Raw genomic sequence first — 12,318 nt, forward strand, 5'->3', positions numbered from 1 at the left:
GGGCTCCACATGGCACCACGGAAACACAAAGCAGCTCTTCTGAAAGCAAATATACTTGATTTCAAATATCAGCAGCCATACACAAGTAGGGAGGTTTCAATCACAGCCCTTCCCTCTGTATTTGGTTCTCTGGGGCCTAGTCCCGTACCTGGCTTCTGGGGCTGGGAGGTAACATTTCTCCCCTAAGCCTGAAGAGACAGGACTTATTATTTTCAAAGCCCTTTTTCCCAGGTTTCTGCCTGGTTCTCGCCCTCTTCTTTGCCAGCCCAGGGTATTGATCTCAGCAGGGTCACAAGGAAACTTCAAAGGGACTCACACTCGTGCTGCTTGTTGAGGACCACAAATGGCACCATCTGAGCTTTATCAGACTGGAAGTGTCTATGTCTGAAAACGCTGGCCCAGGACATTTCCATTCTGCAAGTCAGTTTGTTCCTCTTCTTCCCCCCATCAGAGTGGAGCAAAGTGTTTACCAGGTCCAGCCTGTGCCCCTTGTGAAGCACAACAGGGTGGTCCAAGTCACCCAGGATGGGTCATGGTGATGTGAACATGACCTAAGGAAGAAGAAACTGTTTCAAAGTTAAAACATGCTCCCAAACTTTACATTGTTCTTTCCTCATTTGTGAAAAGGCTTTGGTGATCTGTGAATAAAATCCTGTGGCTACACTGAAATATGCATCTCTTGAAGAAACAACTTCAGGTAAATTTTGCAAGTTACTCTTTTCCCCTTGACTACCACCAAAACCAGGAGGAACTCAAGACCAGACTGCAGCAGCATCAAGCACTCTTTTGTCCTGAGATACCCTGATTTCATCATGGCACATAAAATTAGAGTGGCTGTGACTCACCACTGCTACTACACCATTTTACATGATGTCACATTATATCTGAAGGAGCAAGGGGCTAAGTGAAACATTAACGAGAGTTTACATTTTTGGGCGATGACATCACAGCTATAAGGCACAGAGGCAGCATCTAAACAGCTGTAAAACCAAGCCCCACTTTCCACTGTAATTTTCCATGCATTAGAAATAGATTTGGTTACAGCTACTTGGTTACAAGCGCCTGCACTTAGGTAGAATTTCACTCCTGTAACAACCCAGGCTCCCACCCAAACCAAAGCTCCTTGCCAGGTGCCGGGCAGCCCAGCCCAGATGTGGGGTTCAGCAGCCCCCCTTCAAACCTTCACACCCTGCTACCTGCACCACAGTGTTGTGGGGGCAGCTGGGCCTGCTGGGTGGGAATCCCTGGTTTTGGGGGCTGATCCCCAGGCCATCCTGTTCATGAGGTGCTGGTGGGTGGATGGAGGAAAGCAGGAGGCTGCCTAGAGCCAGCTGCCCCTGCTGCTATCTTAATGCTGATGGAAGAGGGGACATCCCTTTGATCCTGGAAGATGTGTTGAGACAGCCCTGCCTTTGACGGGCCACTATGTAGGGGGACCCAGCCCACAGTCAGCACATAGAGGGGTCCCAAGCCATTGCCCCAGAATTGGGTCCCCATTCCATAGCCACCACCTGGGGTGGGGGTCTGTGGATCACTGGTGAACCCCTGATCAACATATGTGGGGTCCCCATCCCATAGCCAACGAGTAGGAGGGCTCTAGATATCAGTTAACAAATAGGGGGGGGGGGGGGTGTGTCTCCTGCTCCCCACACAGCAGGGCTCCAAATCCTTTGCCAACACGTGTAGGGCGTGTGGGGGGGTCCTCATCCCATGGCTCTTACATGGGGGTGCCCCCAGCCCCCCAAAAACCCCACGGTGGGCTCTGCCCCCAGCCAAGCCACGCGGGGTGTGTGAGTCCCCAGCTCCCGCCCCCCCCCCCCCCCCCACGGCGGGGGTCCCCGACGCTGCGGCCGCAGCAACGGGGCTGTGTGTGGGGGGGGTCCCCATTCCTCGGCCGGCGCAGGGCCCCTGCCCGCCGCACCGCCCACAGCCCCGCGGCCCCGGGGGCGGGGAGCCGGCCCCGGCCGTGCCCATAAGGCGAGCGGGCGGCGGCCGCTACCGGCGGCGGCGGGGCCCATGGCGGCGGCGGCGGCGGCGGCAACGCGGTGCCTGCGGGGAGCCCGGCGCCTCCTGCCCCCGGGCGCCCGGCGGGAGAGCTGCGAGCTGGCCCGGCTGGCGGGGCCCGTGGTGAGAGCGGGGGACATCGACCCCGGGGATGGGGCCGGGCGTGGGTTTGGGGGGCGGGGGGAACGGGGAACGGCCGCGGGGTTCGGGTGCCCGGAGCCTGGCAGCGTGTCCCAGCCAGCCCGGGCTGTAGGGGAGCCCCGGCTGGCACCGCTGAGCCCCGCCCGGCCGTGCCGCTGCCCCCTCGGCTCCCTGCAGCCTCCAGACACGGCTCCGCGGCCGCAGCTCCCCTGCCTGCTGCAGCCACAGCTGGAATTGAACCACCGCTGTTCACGTCCTTTATTGTCATCCAGGTGCTTATTCTTTTTTGCCACAGGAATTCCTGTTGCTGTCCAGCTTGGTCCATGCGCCCTGCTCCAGCGCGGCCTGGCAGCGTGGCTTTAAAAGCAGAGTGGCTTTAAAAGCAGCCTGGTGGACTTGGGGAGGGGGGATAAGATGTTAAATTGCTCCGGGAAACCAGTCTGCAGCCCTGGCACTGCCTTGTACCCCTTGGGTGACAAGCAAGTTGCTTTGCTTGATGCCAGCTCCTTTGCCAGGCAGACTCTGGGTGCAAAGGTACCCTAGGGCTCGCTGTCCTGAAATCCTCCCCAGACTGCTGTTTGTCTGCAAGGAGATGCAGCCTTTGGTAGTCGGGGGCTGACGGTGCAGCACTGAGCACATTTTGCAAAGGCTTCCGCAAAGGGGAGCGGGCACCACAGCCCTGGTCTAAATCCACTGTGCGTGAAGTTTTGTGCTTTGAATCTTCTACTCTATCTGGTGAATAAGTACCAACCGATGAACTTAGAGACGCCCTCCCTGACATCAAAGCACTGACCTGCTGTGATCAGGCAGCTGAGGAAGCGTAGCCTGGTTTCGGTTTCTATAGCTAAATACATCAGCCCTAGCTCAGTCCCCTCAACCATTCAACTGCAGCACAGCTTGCTTCTCTGTGTGCACAGATAACCTCAAACCCAAACCTATAGCTGTGTTTAGTTTATGCCCATTTCATGTCAAACCCGGTGCTAGAACAATCGGGGAGGTATGGATCCCTCCTGCGCGAATTACTCACAGCAGCAGGTCGGACGTGCCCGGGCCTGGCAGGAGGACTGCATCTGCAGGCAGCGGTGGGAGGTCTGGAGAGGAGGTTTTGTTTTGCTCTTCCTCTGACCCCGCAGGAGCTGGGTCTTCAGCAGCGCTGGGCTCTTGGCTTGCCAGCTGCTGGGTGGAAAGGAGCGTGAGCAGACCCTGGGCATAGTCCCCAGCTATGCCCACCCCTCAGTGGGTATAAATGTCTCTAACTCCTACCATCTGGTTCTAGCTGTGCCACGACTCCGTGCCTCGGACGCCTGTAGAGGAGCTGCCCTCTTGCCAAGGGAAAATGAGGTTTGGAGTGCAATCTCTGCTACAGCAGTGTTAAGCCTTGCTATAGCCCCTGGCGAGGAACAAGCGGGCTGGACTTGGCATGTCTTCAGGAGGAAAGGACACTGTGGTTTAGGAGAAGAGTTTTTCCCAGATGCACAGAAGTGCAAAAAGCAATGTTGTTTTGTTTTTTTTTTTTATTTTCCCCTCTCTGTGCATCTTTCATCCTGGAAAAGAGGATTTCTAGTGAAGCCGTTAAGCCACACATAAACAAGGTCATCTGGCAGATTGGCTGCATAACACCAAAATACCACAGGGCAGGTAGAGGCTGGCTTTGAAAGACAAAGCCAGGGAGAGCCTGTGCAAGTCCTAGAGCTGGTGGGCAGGGATGAGTTCCCAGGACAGCAGAGCCCTGGCCTCAAGGCGCTGGGGTGACACCAGGAAAGCCAAGCTGTCTGTTCATAGTTCGACTCCTGGGGCAAGGGTGGTGTGGTGTTCCTCAGGTCCTAATGGGTCCTCATCTCACCATTTCCTCCTCTTCCCATCCCAGTTTGTTGCCCAGCTGCTGGGGTTCCTGATCAGCGTGGTCAGCTCCATCTTCTGTGGCCACCTGGGGAAAGCAGAGCTGGACACTGTGACGCTGGCCGTGTCTGTACGTATTACTTTGATTCCCCTCTGGTTTAAAACATACAAATTATGTCACCAAAAAGAGATGAAAAAACCCCAAAACCTGTAGGAATGTATATGTGAGGAATGTATATGTGTGTAAGCCCATCCTGATGCTATGAAAACATCACATCCACCAAACCATTTGTTCTTTTGTGCTGAGCACAGGCAGGAGATGGGAACTGGGCAGCCGGTGACTGTGCCAGTGCCCTGCCAGTACCTGGGCAGGGAGCTGGAGCTTGTCACCAGCTCTCTGGACCTGCTAGACCTAGGCGTGCATCTGTGGGTAGGAGCAGCGTTGTTTGTGGTCCTTTAGATATTCACCCCTTGCTAGAGGATCCTTTTCCACACCAGAGGAGAGAAGAGGCTATTTAGGTAACAAGAACGTGTTATTCTGAGAAATAGAGAAGGGCTGGAAACTCATAGCAAAACTGTCTCCCCACCCAGCTGGGAGGGACACAGTGCTTTGTACCAGGCCCCCTATCACCCTCCCTTGCAACCCAGTTCCCTTGTCTCTCCTCCAGGTTATCAACGTGACGGGCATCTCCATCGGTTCTGGTTTAGCCTCAGCATGTGACACACTGATGTCCCAGGTCAGCAGCAGCAGCCCCTTTCTTGTGCTTGACTGGGTTTAATTGGTGGTGTCTCACCTCCTGTGTAGCATTGTCTGGGCACAAAGGGTAGGAGGATTGCAGCTTCCAGCCAGTATGGGTCTACAGATGCACTGGCTGGAGCCTGCTCCCTCCCTTGCAGCTTCTCCGGGGAGCCCTGGGTTGCAGAGGGATGTACAATCTCCCTGGGAGCCAGTTACACCCAACCAGCCTGGCATTAGTCACTCCAGGGTGTGGGAAATGCATTTAATTGGCCTGTTGCTGCTCTGCACCCCGAGCATTTGCCCAGACCCTTTAGTTCCCTGTAACACTCATCTTGGTCCTCTCTCCCGACTCAGACGTATGGCAGCAAGAACCTGAAGCAGGTGGGCACCATCCTGCAACGCGGCATCCTCATCCTGCTCCTGTGCTGCTTCCCTTGCTGGGCACTCTTCATCAACACCGAGCGGATCCTCCTGCTCATCCGACAGGACCCCGAGGTCTCCAGGTCAGGGGTGAGATCGGGCCCTTCTGGATCAGGCATTTGGCCGTGGGTGGGTTACCATGTAGCATTGAAATCAAGGCTCTGTGGAGCTTGAGTGCAATGCTGCTTGGCTTGGCTCTTGCTTTGCTGTATCATTAACTGGGGAAACAACTCTCTTTCCAGGTTAACTCAGGTCTACGTGATGATCTTTATTCCAGCGCTCCCCGTAAGTTGCTGCTAAAGCTGTTAGAAGCTCTGTATCCCTCAGTAACATTAGGGGAAAGGAGAGAGGGTCCTTGCTGTGTGGATCGCAGGGCAGCATGGTTTAGGATTTTACAAGGTGCCCCTTGATCTTGGGCCTTACCAGAGATGTATTGGCCAGCAGCTGCTGCACCAGCAAACATGCACTCTTTCATCTTGCTGTGCAAAGGCTTTTACGGCAGGCCACGTCTCTGCACAACACGTAACTGGCAATGGACATTGGAACCAGGGGCTCCAGGGCTCACTTTTAGCTCTGAGATAAAGGCTGCAGCTTGCTGTTCACACACATCTTGGCTAGTTACTCTAAGACAGCAGTGCCCCTGGGGAATAAGGGTCTGTAGGTTAATCCTTTCCTCCAAGGTTTCCAGGCTCTCGTGCTGACGAGGAAGCATAGCTGATTTCCCATTTGGAGACCGAGCTTTTTTCCCAGTGGGAATGGGAGGTGCCTTTTGTTACTCTTGGCTCTGGGTGCGCCCAGTGCTGGCAGATGCCACGCTTCAGCCAGACCCCAGGCGCAGGGTGTTGGGCAGCGTGCTGGGCTGGGGTGCGGGGTCCGAGGGAAGGAACTATTGGAGAGGTTAAATGGCAGCTGGCTGTTGAACCGCAGTGCAGCGGCACTGATGAAATGAATCCTGACTTTTGCAGGCGGCGTTTCTGTACCAGCTGCAGACAAGATATTTACTAAGTCAGGTATTGTATAACTAGCCGGGCTCCGGGCCATAGATTAAAGGTATTCCTAGGAACATGGATAAAGTTGGGGTTCTAAGTTCATCCTGTCCTGGGGAGAGCTGGGCTGAGGAATGTGTGATGCACAGCACCCCCAGCCAACCCTGCAGGGCAGGGAGAGCTCATGGGAACCACTCTTGGTTTGTTCCATTTCTCCATTGCTACTTCCCAACTCTGCATGGTATTGACTGCACAAGCTCTTGAGCTCTGCATGCTACCTTCTGTTTGTCTAACACAACCAGCTTTACCTGAAACAGGAGCCGCCTTCTTGGCTTTCTCCTTGGACATTGCTGAAGGGATCCCCTATGTTCACTGGATGGGGTTTGGGCCATATTGGGGGAGCAAACTCCAAAGTCCCTTCTTGGCTTCCAGGCGATCATTTTGCCTCAGGTGTTGACGGGGATTGCAGCCAACATCCTCAATGTGGCCATGAACGCCTTCTTCCTATACACGCTGAAGCTGGGCATGGTGTAAGTGTGAGCAGAGGTGGTGACAGCCTCTCTCTGGGTGCAGGGGTTTGTGCAGGGTTGGGGGGGGGGGTGTCCTGGGTGCCCAGTTCTGCCACCCTCTGCCCCCATCCAACCAGCCTGCAAAGAAAAGGCTGGAGGGATCTGCCCCACATCTGCAGCAAGGCTTGTACGGGTGCTGCCAGTCTCTCCTGCTGTAGCTGAGGAGGTTGGGGAGAATGTAATTTGTAATCTGCCTGTCTCTCTCCTCAGGGGCTCTGCCTGGGCTAACACTGTTTCTCAGTACACCCAGGCCATTCTCCTCTTCCTTTATGTGTGGTGGAAGAAGATTCATGTGGAGACCTGGGGAGGTACTGTTCATAGCTTAATCCTTCAAAATACCAGTGTCTGGGCCTGGGAATTTGGTACAGTCACCAGTACCTGACAAAGGGATTACCATCCCCTCATGGCGGGAAGATGCTGTAGCCATGTCCTCAAGGCCTTTACTGTAGCTCCAAGTACGTTCTGGTTGATCACCCTGTCTCAGGAATGCAGCATGGTGCAGCAGCAAGACCAGGCTCATGTCCTGTGAGCTGTGGTGGTGCTGGTCCTCAGAGAGCATCCAGAAGAGCATATGGCTCCCCTGTGGGGGAGGAAGGGGAGAACATACATTCATTTTGCTTCACCTCCTCACTGCAGGTTGGACCAGGGACTGCCTCCTGGACTGGGGCTCCTTTATCCGGCTGGCAGTGCCTGGCATGCTCATGATGTGTATTGAATGGTGGACCTTTGAGATCGGGAGCTTCTTGGCAGGTGAGTCCAAATCCTCTTTCTTCCTCTGGCTCAACAGGTCACCCTCCAGCCATGCCTGCTCTGGTGGCTGCTTCTTGAGTGTGTCCCCAGAGCACCTCCTGCCAGCAGCCTCCTTGCCTGCAGGGTTGGTTCTGCAGGATGCTGCATCTGTTGGATGGGAGCCCTACAGTTGCTGCCTCCTTGTCCGCAAAGGAGGAATTTAATTTTGACCTAATGAAGGAAGTGATGACTCTTTTTCAGGGCTGCTCAGTGTGGTGGAGCTGGGCGCGCAGTCTGTCATCTACGTGCTCTCCTCTGCAGCGTACATGGTAAGGGCTGAGTGTCTTAAACCAAGACCAAACAGGGAGGAGACCCCAAACAATGGCCCTGCAGATCAAGGCTGGGGAGGGAAGCAGGGGTCAGAAGCAGGAGTTGAGCTGCAGATGGAAAATCCCTTTACTGCAGCAATGCTAATTTGCCCCAAATTCCCTGCTGGGGAAGATGAGGGTTGCCGCCAGCTCTGTTGCCACTCATCTCCTTGTCTCCTGCTCCTCAGGTGCCTCTGGGCTTCAGTGTGGCTGTGAGTGTCAGAGTGGGCAATGCCTTGGGATCCGGGGATGTGGTGCAAGCCAAGACCTCCTGCATCACTGCCCTGCTGTGTGCAGGTCAGCCCAAGTCCCCGGGAGGGGAATAAAGGAGCAGGAGTTGCTGCTCTTGAGGAAAGCAATTTGACTTTTTTTTTTTTTTCCCCCCAGGAGTTTTTGCTGTGGTGGTTGCAACATTACTGGGAACCCTAAAGGACGTGGTGGGATACATCTTCACCAACGACAAGTGGGTTAACAGCTTTCTTTTGAGAATTATTACCTTCTTGGAGGGTGTGATTGATATCCCCGGAGCTGCTCACAAATAGAGTTCATAAACCTCCATCTAGCAACCACGTTCCCCAAAGGTTCCTCCCCACTGGCCAGTGTCACCGAGCAGCACGGATGCTGCTGACACTGGGACACTGCCATGGTGGTACCCAAGCTGTACGCGTCCCCTCAGGTCTCATGGGCTGGGGTCAGGCTTTGCAGCTGGCCGAGGGACGTATGTCAGAACCAGAGTCCCTTGGGACCAGGCTGTGCTGCCTTCCCTGATCAGTACATACATCTTCCCAACAGGGAGATCGTTATCTTGGTGTCCAAAGTGATGATCATCTTTGCTCCGTTCCACTTGTTTGATGCAGCAGCAGTGAGTATTCCAGCATGTGGAGCGATTCCTCTCTGCAGGTTGGGGTGCAATGGAGAGTGCAAAGCTGCCTGTACCTCACTCTTGGTCTGTTAAAGTGAAACAGATAGACAAACTGATAAACTGTCAAAGCAGCTGCTTGCATTACCTATAGCACCTCAGTGTCCCCTGTGCCCATAATTGCCCATTGGCATTGCTGTGAACAACCCAGTTTTTTCCCCACTCTTTTCCCCAGTAAGGCTGCAGCTTTTTACTAGCTTGTCAGAGCAGCACAAGTGAGCAGCTGGATCTTCAGAGATGTCAGGTACTCCCAGCACGGCACCAGTGCTCATACAACTTCTTAAGTAGTAATTTCAGCCCGTTTCCTCCCATCGTGTCTCTGGGAGAGGGACCCAGGCAGTGTGGAAAGCACTATGGGGTCCACTGGCGTGCCTCTGGGTTGCCTGCAGACAGCTCCACATTCAGAACGAGAGGAGCCCTGCGCCACGTGCTCTGGGATGCGGCTTTGGTCCTTCTCAGCTTTGTGGGACAGCGCTGTGGGTTCCCCAGTTCACAGGGCCGGGCTGTACCCCGGAGCTCTTGCAGTGGTACCTTGCATAGCATGTGCTGTCCTGTGTGTTGATCTCTTCCTGCTCTCCTTAGGCAACCTGTGGCGGCGTGCTGCGGGGCACAGGCAAGCAGAAGATGGGTGCTATCGCCAACGCCATCGGCTATTATGCCGTGGGCCTGCCCATCGGCATCTCACTGATGTTTGCAGCGAAGATGGGGGTGTTAGGTACGTGCGTCCTCCTTTTGGCTTCTTACGAGCTGCCAGTGCTGCTTCTGCTGGGCCAAACCCTGGGCCTTGAGCAAAGGCTCAGCTCTGGAACTTGAGCTCAGATCTTCCTTTATATCCACGCAGCTGGATTGCACCCTGAGGTGTTTAGCTGAGGCAGGCTCTGAGTAGCCTCCATCAAATGGGGGCTGAGATGTCCCAGTAAATCCAGACTTGCTCCCAGCATTGGCCCCCCCCCGGGAACTTGTTTCCTGGGGGGAGCTTTCTCATGGAGACTGGGTTAGAAATGGGGCAATAATCTGACCCCACTGAAGTCCTTGGGCATTTTGGCAGTGGCTGGCAAAAGCAGACTTTCCTCAAGCCCACCCTGAAGTAACTTTCTGCTGCTGCAGGTCTGTGGGTGGGGATGATCATTTGCATCTCTTTGCAAGCCCTTTCCTTCTCGGCTTTTGTCATGCGCATGGATTGGAAGAAAGCTGCAGAGGAGGTGAGACTTGTGCTTCTCTCTAGTAACTCTTAAAAGGTGGTAGGTGAGTTCCTGTCCCAGTACAATGCCACAGCCTCCTGGAAGGAGGCAAAAGTGAAATGGAATCTGCCCCTCTCCTCTGGCAGAGGAGCAATTTGGTGCTGAGCATGCTTGTCTTGGGAGAGCAGAGGGAAGAGGCTCAGGTTTGCTTGGCTGGGCAGGACACAGAGCAACTCTTCTGTGTGTTTTTAGGCTCAAGTCCGAGCTGGCCTGAAAAAACAACTGGAAGATGTGAACTCCAATGGCACAGCTGCTAACAAAACATCTGTGGGTATGTAACCGGGCCTGACAACAGGGAGGGAGCCCAAATTCTCCACCCAACCCTTCCTTTACAGTCATGGCAGCAGTGTTGGTCCTGCAGGCCTAGGGGGCTGGGAAGAGCACAGTGGCTGGTGCTGGTCCCAGGCCAGTGGCACTTCTGTACCATTAATAATGGGGTACAAGATACCCCGTCACCACCCTGGCTGCTCCAGAGAAGAGCTTGGACTGCCAGCCAGTGTCTGCCTTACCTGTGGGCGCTTTCCACTTTGCTGCATCGTGTCCCAGTGTCCCTGAGCCTTGGGAAAGGACCCTCACCCTCAGGACTGTCACTAGCACTTGCGCAGCGTCAGACTGGGCTCCCCTGACTTTGCAGCCTGGCTTCCCTGCAGTGCTCACCTTCCTGTTATGCAGATTACATCTCCGTTGACGTGGACACCGTGGACACTGTGGTCCTGCCCGAGAACGTCGTGGGAGGTGAGAGGCAACCTGACCACCAGCTCATCACACCAGAGGAGCCTGCTGTCCTCCTTGCTCCTCCCGCTGGGGTGGGGAGGGCCCTGATCATCCGCCGCGTGCTGGCTGCTGCTGCTGCCATCGCTGTCCTGCTGGTGGGCATACTGGTCCGGCTCCTGACCGGCAACGGCTAGAACCAGTGACACTGGGGAGCTGTGCACAAAGCAGGAGAGCACGTGGTAATGTCCCAGGAGGATGGGGCAGGGGAAGGAATTCCCCCAGTTCCTTGTAAAGAGTCACTTTGCTCAGTTTCTGGTTAACTCATGATATTTTTATCCCACATGCAAAGTTCTTAAAGGGGGGGTGAGGATTTGGCACCTGGGAAGAAAGTGCTTGAGAGCTGGTCCCTCTCCTGCACTGCACCGGGATGTCACTCATGCTAGGCGGGACCTGGGGAAGAGAGGGGGACCTTGTGCTGCTGTCCTGCTCCCCACTCCCTGGGGGCATTTGTCCACGTCATTTGCTCATGGCAGAGGCTCTTGCTGCCCACAGCACCTTTCCTCGCGCGCCGGTCTGTGCCAGCAGTGTGGCGGGGCAGAGCTCACTCGCTGTGGCTGCAGCGGGGCCGAGCAAGGCCGGTGTTTGTTGGAAGATGGCTGACGACTCTGCCTGGGGCTGGGCGTTGGGCGCTGGCTGCTCGCCCTGCTCTCCCTGCCGCGTGGTAGGCACGGGGCCTAAAGCAACTCTTTTTTTTGCACTTTTCTAAGGTGGGATTTTGATACAATAAAGTTTTCTGAGTAAATGTTGGGCTGTTAATGTGGTGTGAGCGTGACCCCGGTCATTGGCACGACTAACCTGTTAACAGGAGAGATGTGGGCCTGGTTTGTGCAGTGTGAGAGGCTTGTACAAAGCCTCCTGGCCCTGCAGTTTGGGGCTGGCACAGGGTCTAGTGGCAACCAGGGGCTTGTTTTAGCTGGGCTCGGGTACAAAAGCAGAGTTTGTGCACCTTGAGTGCTTCCCACGCTCTTGCTGAGCCCCGGGGGGACACAGTGCTGTGGTGCACAACCTTACAGAGCTGACAAGGAGCCGCTCTATGCCTTAATGCAACCGCCCCAGCAGTGCCTGCCCACCCCTGCCCTCAGCACCCAGCCCAGGCTCTTACCTGCTGCCGTGCGACAGCAGCGGGGCCACTGCCTCTGCAATTCCACAGCTCTCCTGGCCCATGGTGCTGGTCGCCTGTGGAACAGGAATGAAAAGATGTGATTTAAAGGAGCTTGACACAACCATTAACTCGGACCTCAGCAGCCTCTGCCCAGATGTGGGGAGGATTTGGCAGACTCCACCCTGCTCAGAATCCTGGTAGTTTTGGGATGGGAGCCTGGGGAGAGGAGGAAACCTGCCTTGCTCTGTCTCGTGGGCTACCCGAGCCCACCTCCCGCTCTGTGCTACGGGAGCAGCTCCCCTCCGCCTCCCCAGCAGTGAGGTGGGCCAAGGCAGGATGCTATATTTGGCCCGGCGGAGCGGTGCCAGTGAAACCTGACGCGGCCGCGCAGGGCTGACAGCTGGAGCCAATGGGGCCGGCTTGTCTTGGCCACCGCCGCACTGGGATGAGAGGGGCCGAGCAGGGCAGCGGCCCCGCCACTGCCAGC

The 12,318-nt window shown here is 55.5% G+C and overlaps 1 protein-coding gene across 1 annotated transcript; it reads left to right on the forward strand.

Annotated features, from left to right (window-relative positions):
• Window positions 1-1,998: 1,998 nt before the first annotated feature.
• SLC47A1 (solute carrier family 47 member 1) lies at window positions 1,999-11,471 on the forward strand. The gene is made up of 17 exons (XM_033004893.2): window positions 1,999-2,127; window positions 4,013-4,114; window positions 4,653-4,721; window positions 5,078-5,226; window positions 5,386-5,428; window positions 6,109-6,153; window positions 6,562-6,659; window positions 6,909-7,006; window positions 7,335-7,448; window positions 7,689-7,756; window positions 7,984-8,092; window positions 8,183-8,258; window positions 8,588-8,657; window positions 9,297-9,429; window positions 9,822-9,916; window positions 10,148-10,226; window positions 10,628-11,471. The coding sequence occupies exons 1-17, from the start codon at window positions 2,017-2,019 to the stop codon at window positions 10,861-10,863; spliced, it is 1,695 nt and encodes a 564-aa protein (XP_032860784.2). The 5' UTR covers window positions 1,999-2,016; the 3' UTR covers window positions 10,864-11,471.
• Window positions 11,472-12,318: the final 847 nt, after the last annotated feature.

The sequence above is a fragment of the Tyto alba genome, unplaced genomic scaffold (genome assembly GCF_018691265.1).
Source record: "Tyto alba isolate M040663 unplaced genomic scaffold, T.alba_DEE_v4.0 Super-Scaffold_19, whole genome shotgun sequence".
Classification (NCBI taxonomy): Eukaryota; Metazoa; Chordata; class Aves; order Strigiformes; family Tytonidae; genus Tyto; species Tyto alba.